General features: G+C 42.2%; 1 protein-coding gene and 1 long non-coding RNA gene across 3 annotated transcripts in view; both read left to right on the top strand.

The window, feature by feature from the left end:
* The first annotated feature begins 451 nt into the window (after window positions 1-451).
* On the top strand, window positions 452-3,128 carry LOC134294451 (uncharacterized). Of its 2 annotated transcripts, XR_010001352.1 has the most exons (4): window positions 453-771; window positions 899-1,003; window positions 1,568-1,878; window positions 2,894-3,128. It is a non-coding gene; the product is annotated as an uncharacterized LOC134294451 (long non-coding RNA). The 2 variants fall into 2 exon arrangements; XR_010001351.1 differs by having other exon boundaries at window positions 452-771; window positions 899-1,878.
* Window positions 3,129-8,888: 5,760 nt separating this feature from the next.
* ttc34 (tetratricopeptide repeat domain 34) overlaps window positions 8,889-10,359 on the top strand; it is a 12,079-nt gene continuing 10,608 nt past the window's right edge. The window contains exon 1 of the mRNA XM_003229329.4: window positions 8,889-10,359. This exon is cut by the window's right edge and continues 240 nt beyond it. Coding sequence (XP_003229377.2) covers window positions 9,359-10,359 — 1,001 coding nt within the window. The 5' untranslated portion in view covers window positions 8,889-9,358.

Below are 10,359 nucleotides of genomic sequence, written 5' to 3'. Positions count from 1 at the left end.
TGGAAATATTCGAAAATTTTGGGTGAAAAAATCGGAAATAGTTTTTATTTCGAAGCACCGCCGCCCCCTACTTTAGAAACGAGAATTGAAACACTTTGCATGCCTAGCAAACAGACTAATCTTTAGTTCTGTTCCATCTAAAAAAAATACCGTATACATTTGAGTATAAGCTGAGTTTTTCAGTCTTTGTAGGTCTGAAAAATCCCCCCCGGCTAATACTCGTATTGGCTTATATTCGTATCGGCTTATACTCGAGTATATATGGTAATCAGAGTTGGATAGTCTTATCTTAAGTTACAGTTTTATTAAATATTCAAAAACATTTAACCTAAGCAGGATAGAAAAATAAAGTTGTTGTTGTTATTATTATTATTATTATTATTATTGATGCCTATATTAATGTAATTTTGTTGGTATCTATTTTTATTTTTGAATTTGACTCATAGCTTCTGCATTTCCCACCCTCGTCTTATACTCGAGTCAATAATTTTTTCCAGTTTTTTGTGGTAAAATTAGATGCCTCGGCTTATACTCGGGTATATATGGTATATTGTGCAATACGGGACGAGTGCCTTCGGTTGGCTAATCCTCTCTTTTCTTGAACACCACGTCTCTCTTTCCGCCACTTCTTCTCCTCCTCCCTTCCTTTTACTTTCTGCACTGCTCCTGATTTCTATTCAGCCCAAAAGAAGAGGAAATTTAAATTAAGATGCTAAAATCCCGAGCTGTAATTTCTACGGTTTTCGATTAGCATATCGCAACTTGCTCCAGGTACTGTAACCGAGTCAACGTTCAGCAAGCGTTCTCAGATTACCGGGCTGATAAAGGCTCTACTAATTATAGCAAAGGAAGTCTGCTTTCTCTTCTTTCCCCGACATCTCTCCCTCTCTTTTTAAAGGAATGCTGGGTGCTGGTCGGCCGAGAGAACAAGATTGTGAAAAGACCATCCATTGAAAGGAAAAATTTTCATTTCTTCAGGGTCCCATTCGTGAGCCAGAGCCAGGTCTTCTCCTTATCAGCTTTTCCTTCAATTTTGTCAAGGAACCTTCCATGCAATGTTTTGTTGTGCCAGATGTCAGCTCTAGTTTGTAGTGCGGTTTTCTTGTACTGGTTTTTGTCTGCTGTGCTTTGCGGAGTTTCTGATTTTTGACTTCAATCCAAGCAGGTTCTTCACTTTGCTTTACATATTCTGCCAGGGCATGTTCTTCTTCTTTGACTGCTTGTTTGACTTGTAAGAGTCCTCTGCCACCAGATCTTCGAGGCAGATATAGACGGTCAACATCACTGCGAGGGTGCAGTGAATGATGAATGGTTATTATTATTATTATTATTATTATTATTATTATTATTATTACTACTACTACTATTTATTAGAGTTGTGCATGGAACCATTTTCTTTCATTTCATCAATTCTTTCATTACTTTCATTACCTTCGGGAGCATGTGAAGATGAAAATCAGCTCAACACGAAAGTTATCACTACTATTACTACTACTACTATTTATTAGAGTTGTGCATGGAACCGTTTTCCTTCGTTTCATCTGTTCATTACTCTCATTATCTTCAGGAGCACGTAACGGGAAGACCCCTCCCGGTATGAAAATCAACTCAACACGAAAGCAAGCGAGAGCCGAACCCAGCTCCTCACCTGCTTTTCGTGAGCAGCCTCCTTGCCTTGGAGAGAGAGTGTGTGTGTGGCGTGCAGGCCCATAAAGCACACACAGCGCGCCTGCCTGCAGCTGAGCACCTACCCTAGAAGTAAGAATTAGAATTTGCCTCAATGCCTTGGAAAAAGAATGTGGGCATGTAGGGCGTACAGGCCCTGAAAGTGCACATGCCTACCTGCAGCCGAGCACCTCTCATCTAGAGTGAAAACAGGTAAGATGCCTCCTTAAAGCATGCGCCTGCCTGCAGCTGAGCTCCTCTCCTCTAGAATAGAAACAGGTTAGAAGCGTCCTTACAGCATGCGCCTGCCTGCAACTGAGCACCTCTCCTTTAGAGTAGAAACAGGTAAGGTGCCTCCTTAAAGTGTGTGCCTGCCTGCAGCTGAGCGCCTCTCCTCTAGAGTAGAAACAGGCAAGAAACCTCCTTAAAGCATGAGCCTGCCTGCAGCTGAGCACCTCTCCTCTAGAGTAGAAACAGGTAAGATGCCTCCTTAAAGCATGCGCCTGCCTGCAGCTGAGCACCTCTCCCCTAGAGTAGAAACAGGTAAGATGCCTCCTTAAAGCATGCGCCTGCCTGCAGCTGAGCGCCTCTCCTCTAGAGTAGAAACAGGTAATATGCCTCCTTAAAGCGTACACCTGCCTGCAGCTGAGCACCTCTCCCCTAGAGTAGAAACAGGTAAGATGCCTCCTTAAAGCATGAGCCTGCCTGCAGCTGAGCGCCTCTCCTCTAGAATAGAAACAGGTAAGAAACCTCCTTAAAGCATGAGCCTGCCTGCAGCTGAGTGCCTCTCCTCTAGAATAGAAACAGGTAAGAAACCTCCTTAAAGCATGCACCTGCCTGCAGCTGAGCGCCTCTCCTCTAGAATAGAAACAGGTAAGAAACCTCCTTAAAGCATGAGCCTGCCTGCAGCTGAGCTCCACTCCTCTAGAGTAGAAAGCGTTTCAATGCCTAAAATGACAGGAAGGGGAGCCTGAGAATTTCTTAAGTTTTAACTGTTTGAACAAATTATTTTTATAGCTTCATGCTCTAAAAAAAACAAAACAATAAGGTGCCCTAAGCTGAGTAGGTACTAGGCAGGGAAAGCTTTGGATGGAGTGCCATCTTTTTCAAGGCTAAGGCAATTGAGCTTTTCTCCTGTTTTGGTTTCCTTTGCTACTGGAGGCGAGACCTCCCCTTCACACTTATTCATTTCCAGTTCTGCTTTCTTTCTTTCTTTCTTTTTTTGCAGTTCTCAAGACAGGCTTTCCTCTTACCTGGAAATATGTGAGAGTCGCAAATGGAATAATGGCACCCTCTATCGGCTTCTCTTGAAATGACAAGAGAGGGCGGGGAATTCGTAGCAAGTTTCTGTTCTTTCTTCAGACATACAATAGAAAACCAGAAGAGATTTCACATGAATATAGGTAGTTCCATTCCCAACATGTCAACTTGGAAATAATAATAAACCTTATTTGTATCCTGCACTATCTCTCTATGGGGACTCAGGGTGGTTTCCAACAAATAATAATAAAGAAACACAACCTACAAACTATCTGCAGATCCACTAAGAAGCGAAGGACAAGAGGGATCCTCTCACCGCTGCAGGAGTCTACCGTATACAATGCAGTTGTGGACAGGTCTACATAGGGACCACTAAATGCAGCAATGCCCAGACATGAGTCAAGGACTAACTCAACCAGAGAAGCCAGCCATAGCAGAGCACTTGATCAAGGGTCCCCAAAATAAGGTCCTTTACCTCCAAGGTCATTGACCTGGCCCCTGTCCTAAACTTTAGACTTAGGGTTGACCTAAGTCTACCTGGTCTTTGGAGGTCTCTTTGTTTACCTATGGTCTTATGAGATCGTCTAGATGGTCTTTGAAGGTCTCTTTGCTTAGCTACGGCCTTATGAGACCATCTAGATGGCTTCTGGAGGTCATTTTTCTTATCTATGGTCCTATGAGTCCGATTAGATGGCCTTTGGGGGCCCCTTTCCTTACCTATAGTCCTATGAAACCATCTAGATAGTCTTTGAGGGTCCCTTTCCTTACCTATAGTCCTATGAAACCATCTAGATAGTCTTTGGGGGCCCCTTTCCTTACCTATAGTCCTATGAAACTATCTAGATAGTCTTTGAGGGTCCCTTTCCTTATCTATGGTCTTATGAGACCATCTAGATGGCCTTTGAAGGTCTCTTTCCTTACCTATGGTCTTATGAGAACATCTAGATGGCCTTTGAAGGTCCCTTTCCTTACCTATGGTCTTCTGAGAACATCTAGATGGTCTTTGAAGGTCTCTTTGCTTACCTATGGTCTTCTGATGGTCTTATGAGATCATCTAGATAGCCTTTGAGGGTCCCTTTCCTTACCTATGGTCTTATGAGACCATCTAGATGGTCTTTGGAGGTCTCTTTGCTTACCTATGGTCTTATGAGATCGTCTAGATCAGGGGTCCCCAAACTAAGGACCTCCAGGGTCATTTACCTGGCCTCTGTCCTAATCTTTAGACTTAGTCTGAAATGACTTGAAGGCACACAACAACAACTATCCTAATTTTGGACTATTTCATCATAGTCCGGCCCCCCAACAGTCTGAACCGGACCTCCACTTTAAAAGTTTGAAGACCCCAGCACTTGATGAACCAACCTTGACACAGTATATTATTTGAGAAGACAGAAATGCTGGACCACTCGGACAACCACCAGGAAAGTCATCGAAATCCACAAGCAGGTGGAGAATGTCAACAGAAAGGAGGAAACCACTGGCTACCAGTATTTTTTAAAAAATCCAGAATCAGGACAGTCGATAAAGAACAACAGGGGAATTCCAGACACGAAACAACCAGGGCTAGCTAACACCTCCCAACAAAGGATTCCCCCAGGCAGGAAGCAGCCAGGCATTGACACTGCAAGGCAATCCAATGCTAATCAAGGTGGCCAATGGCAACATTCACACTTGCCCCCAACAAAGAAGAGTTGGATAAGATGTGATCTGCATTTTGCCTGGCCAATAAATTTATCGTTTTTTCTATGGATTTGGAACATTGACGTTGTTCGACGACCCTCGAATATATTTCCTACCTATTTCAAAGAAACGGGCTTCCATTTGGCCTCCCTTATATATACTGAAATATTTTATTGTATCTCCCTCTTTACATTACAATTAGGCAGGCAATTTTCTTCGCAGCAGAAAGGAAAATATTATGAAACCATAATGCGTTTGGTTACACCGAGACGCACAGCTTGTATTAGTTTTTGAACTAAGTTTATCAAGCCAAGCAGAAAAGCATTAACAACCCGGGACCGGACGGGGAATAACACTGAAAGAAAATGAATTTTCCAAAAATGTCGTTGGCATAATGATCAGCTTGCCCGTTACATTAAATGCCACCATTTATAACTGTAATATTTAAGTATGCAAACAGTAATTAACTTCGTAATGAACCGAGGACCCCTGCGCCTCTCTTCCCTCGGCTAATTTGCATGTTAATTATCATTAGTGACCGGGGAAACAAGTTATAAACAGCTTAATTAGCAGCTTAATCATTTTTACAAGTAACTGCTCTACACTTTGATATATGAGCAAGTTAGATTAATGGAATCAGAAAAGAATGTTATTTTTTTTTCTAAGATCTCTGAGCATGAAAAAAGGGGGAAATTGGCTTCTGGCCATCTTTCGTGTGCTCTCGATACAATAAAAATGTCAATAAATCCAAAGAGCAAAGTGAGCTCCCATCTGTCAGCTCCAGCTTCCTATACAGAGACATGAGAGAAGCCTCTCACAGGATAGGAAAACACCCGGGCAATGTACCCTGGGCAACGTCATTGCAGATGGCCAATTCTCTCACACCAGTTTCTCAAGTTCACTCCTGACACTTGTATAATGCCGTTTGAAACTGCCTTATATAGTTAACGTCACATATAATGTGGTTAAACTCCATTACATGTGTCCGTTGTATAATGTATATTTGTTATATGGCAGTATATGTAGGCCTAAAAAACCAAGACAATGTATCGCAGCACGGTATAATACAGAGGCCGTGTAGATATTAGAGATGTCCACATTTTTTTTCCTTTGTTTACTTCGTGCTATCGTTTCATTTCGACTGTTCATCTACACAAAACAGATGACAACATTTTCGTAGGAAACGAGAGGTGGCGTTATATGGCGGTGTACATAGGCCTAAAAACCAAGGCAATGTATCGCAGCACGGTATAATACAGAGGCCGTGTGGATATTAGAGATGTCCACAAATTTTTTTCCTTCGTTTACTTCGTGCTATCGTTTCGTTTCGACTGTTCATCTACACAAAACAGATGGCAACATTTTCGTAGGAAACGAGAGGTGGCACGAAAACAAAAGCCGCACAGTTATCGTGCTTGCTTTCGTTATCCTTTAGTTTCTGCCCCTTCGTTTACTTCATGCTATTGTTTCGTTTCAACTGTTCATCTACACAAAATGGATGATGACATTTTTGTAGGAAACGAAAGGAGACACAAAAACGAAATCCGCACAGTTATCGTGCTTGCTTTCGTTTTGCTTTAGTTTCTGCCCCGTAATAATAACCAGGTACTGACAGAGGGCTGCTTTCCCATTACAGCTGATGTGTACCAATGGGTGTTAATTATACACACACACACACACACACATATATATATAATGCTAGCTAGCTACTCTGGGAATCTAAGCTGAGCCTGGGAGAGGAAAGCCTCCACATTACATCTAGTGTGTGCCAATGGGTGTTTATATATATATATATATATATATATATATATATAGAGAGAGAGAGAGAGAGAGAATGCTAGCTAACTGCTCTGATGAATAATAATAATAATAATAATAATAATAATAATAATAATAATAATAATAATACTCTGGGGAAGATCCAAACGTTTTAAATAGATAAGCAGGTAGGCTAATAAATAGGTAGGCAGACAGTCTAATAGGTAGTCAAGTAGATAGATTAATAGATGGACAAATAGGTAGCTAGACTAATAAATAGGTAGGCAAGTATATAGGTAAGTAAATAGACAAATAAATAGATAGGTAGGCAAGTAGATAAGTAGGCAGACAGTTTAATAGGTAGGCAAGTAGATAGGTCAGTAGATGGACGAATAGGTAGGTAACTAGGCAAATAAATAGGAAGGCAAACAGTCCAAGTAGATAGGATGGTAGATAGACAAACAGATAGGTAGGTGGGCTAATAAATAGGTAGGCAGACAGTCTAATAGGTAGTCAAGTAGATAGATTAGTAGATGGACAAATAGGTAGATAGACTAATAAATAGGTAGGCAAGTATATTGGTAGGTAAATAGACAAATAAATAGATAGCTAGGCAAGTAGATAAGTAGGCAGATAGTCTAATAGGTAGGCAAGTAGTTAGATTAATAGATGGACAAATAAGTAGCTAGACTAATAAATAGGTAGGCAAGTATATAGGTAGGTAAATAGACAAATAAATAGATAGGTAGGCAGGTAGATAAGTAGGCAGACAGTATAATAGGTAAGGAAGTAGATAGATTAGGAGATGGACAAATAGGTAGCTAGACTAATAAATAGGTAGGCAAGTATATAGGTAGGTAGATAGACAAATAGATAGATAGGCAAGTAGATAAGTAGGCAGACAGTCTAATAGGTAGGCAAGTAGATAGATTAGTAGAAGGACAAATAGGTAGCTAGACTAATAAATAGGTAGGCAAGTAGGTAGGTAGGTAGGTAGACAAATAGATAGGTAGGTAGGCAAGTAGATAAGTAGGCAAACAAATAGGTAGGCAAGTAGATAGATTAGTAGATGGACAAATAGGTAGCTAGACTAATAAATAGGTAGGCAAGTATATAGGTAGGTAGATAGACGAATAGATAGGTAGGCAAGTAGCTAGGTCAGTAGATGGACAAATAGATAGGTAACTAGGCAAATAAATAGGTAGGCAAACAGTCCAATAGGTAGACAAGTAGATAGGATAGTAGATGGACAAACGGATAGGTAGTTAGGCTAATAAATAGGTAGGCAGACAGTCTAATAGGTAGGCAAGTAGATAGATCAGTAGATGGGGTCGAAATGCCCGTGTGTGGTGATTTTCACCCCTCTAGGCCAAAAACCGAGGGGGAGGGGATGAGCCTCGGAAGCCCTCCCATATCTGCCCATGGCACGAAAAATTTCGTGTTTTTCGCTAGCGTCGTAATTTTCGTTAGCGGGAACCAAATACAAAAATGAGATGCCACGAACGAAACTACACAAAACAAACAGCAGTTCCATACAAAAGCACAACACTAGTGTATATACACCATGGCCATATAGGGTCGTACATAACAAGGGAGCCTAGGACAAGATCCTGAGACAAGATCCCATTCTCTCGCCTAACTTCTCAGATAAAGGATCACGAAATTGCACTCCGTCAGCTGAAACCAAGCAGGCCAGCCGACTGTTTACTGTCACCTGGGAAACAGCCAGGCATGCGGCAGATTGAGTTGCTGCTGCTTTTGTGTTTTCCGTGGCTTTCTGCTCCCATGAGCTGCATGTTGCGTGGAGTGTCGAGTGGGGACATCGCCTTTATCATCTCCAATGGATGCAGGATCAGACCGGTAGGCTCCATGTGAGTTACCACCTTTTTTACAGATTCGTGCTTTTGTGATTCTTACTTTTCAACACTTGTTAATAGAAACAGTTGAGCTGAATGCTCAAACTAATGTTGACTCTATTTCTTTGCCTCCTAAGCTCTAAATTCTTTACAGCCACACGGCACTTCACGCTCTGCTTGCTGTGAGCTGAATGCTCAAACTAATTTTAATCTATTTCTTTGCCTACTAAACTCTAAATTCTTTACAGCCACATGGCACTTCACACACTGCTTGATGTGAGCTGAATGCTCAAACTAATGTTTATTCTATTCCTTTGCCTCCTAAACTCTAAATTCTTTACAGCCACATGGCACTTCACACACTGCTTGCTGTGAGCTGAATGCTCAAACTAATGTTTATTCTATTCCTTTGCCTCCTAAACTCTAAATTCTTTACAACTGCATGGCACTTCACATACTGCTTGCTGTGAGCTGAACGCTTGAACTAATGTTTAATCTATTTCTTTTTTTAATTTAAGGACAAAAAATAGCCTTGAGAATGAACCAAGAAAGTTGCAGGTGATGCAAAGTTCTCTATACTCAACCTGAATTCCGTACTGCTTGCTGTGAGCTGAATGCTCAAACTAATTTTAATCTATTCTTTTTTTTTTTAATTTAAGGGCAAAAAAAGAACAGCCTTGAAAATGAACCAGGAAAGTTGCAGGTGATGCAAAGGTCTCTATACTCAACTTGAAATCTATGGCGCAGACTGTGTATCTCTGTAAACAATGGTCAGTTGTCAATGAACTATCACAGCCATCGAAAAGGTGAGATCTTTCAGAAGCAAAAATAATTACCATTTTCGAGAGTTGGTGCCAAGGTGGGCATGGTCGTTGTAACATCCTGAGTGCAGCTGTCATGATCTCCGATCTTTGACATCTCCGGTCAGCTGACAAAGAACAGATGCCAGCCATAAAACGGGCCAGCCATAAAACCTCAATGACCCTCTGGTATGTGAGAGCCCCTATATAAATGGGCCAAAGAGAAGGTTCTGGTATTCTGTACGATAAAACCTGTTGGAATCTACCAGCGTGTGTCTTGGTGCTTTTTCTGGTGGAAGACTGACCCACAGCACAACGGGGAGAAGAGAACCCAACAACATGGTTGCCTCCCTGTACAAGATGGAAGCCTTACTGGAACAAGGCCACTATGAGGAAGTCGTGAGTCAATGTAACTCTCTGGTTGGCTCACACCATGATATGGAGTTGGTCCTCATGAGAGCGTTGGCCTCCGTGTTGTCAAAGACAAATGTGCAAAAGGGTGTCATGGACTATCTTCATGTGTTTATGAGACATCGGGACAAGACGGTATCGTTCGTAAGTGGTCGGCAAAAGCAACACTTGCAGAAGGTCACTCGCGCCTTCTTGGACTTCGTCTCGCTTGGGGAAAATAGTAACCGTATCCTGGAAAACTGTTATGACTTTCTTATTGCCGTCGCACCAAAGGACTTCCAGGTCTACCAGACCTACGCCACTCATCTTTTGGAAAAACAACACTATAAAGAGTGTGTATCTGCGTATAGTAAGGCTTTGGAGTTATTGTCAACCAATGATGGAACGTGGAGTGACAGAGCTCCTGTTCTTCTCATAGGCAGAGCGGTCGCAAACCTTTCCTTAGGCGGGAAAGTGCCAGAGGTGATGAAAGACTTGACGGCAGCCTTTGAGGCGAGTCCGAGTTGGGCAAAGAGATGGTTTGAGGAGCTTTTCTCAGCTGGAGATATCAAGAACGTAGTAAAAATGGCCAGAGAAGCTCTGGAGGAAGGGTTTGCGTCCTACAGAGAAGCGATCCGGGCCCGGCTCGAAGTCCGAAGTGATGGCAACAAAGGTCTACTCTCCATAGTCATCTCCACTCTTCATTTCCTCCTCCAGATTTCTCCAAGACCCCGGCGGGAACTACATGTTCGACTGGCGGACTGTTACGTCTTGAAAGGCGATATCGAGAACGCCTTGGAAATCTGCAACCGGCTTCTGGACTCCGAGGAGACCTACAACAACACGCTCCTCGCCCTCCGAGGATTTTGTCATCTTCACGCCAAAAGATCTCAAGAGGCCCTTCGGGATTTCCAAAAGGTCATCGAACACGCTTCTCCGCATCCTGTCAG

Source organism: Anolis carolinensis, unplaced genomic scaffold, assembly GCF_035594765.1.
Source record: "Anolis carolinensis isolate JA03-04 unplaced genomic scaffold, rAnoCar3.1.pri scaffold_15, whole genome shotgun sequence".
NCBI lineage: Eukaryota > Metazoa > Chordata > Lepidosauria > Squamata > Dactyloidae > Anolis > Anolis carolinensis.
This window is presented reverse-complemented; position numbering and strand designations above follow the sequence as displayed.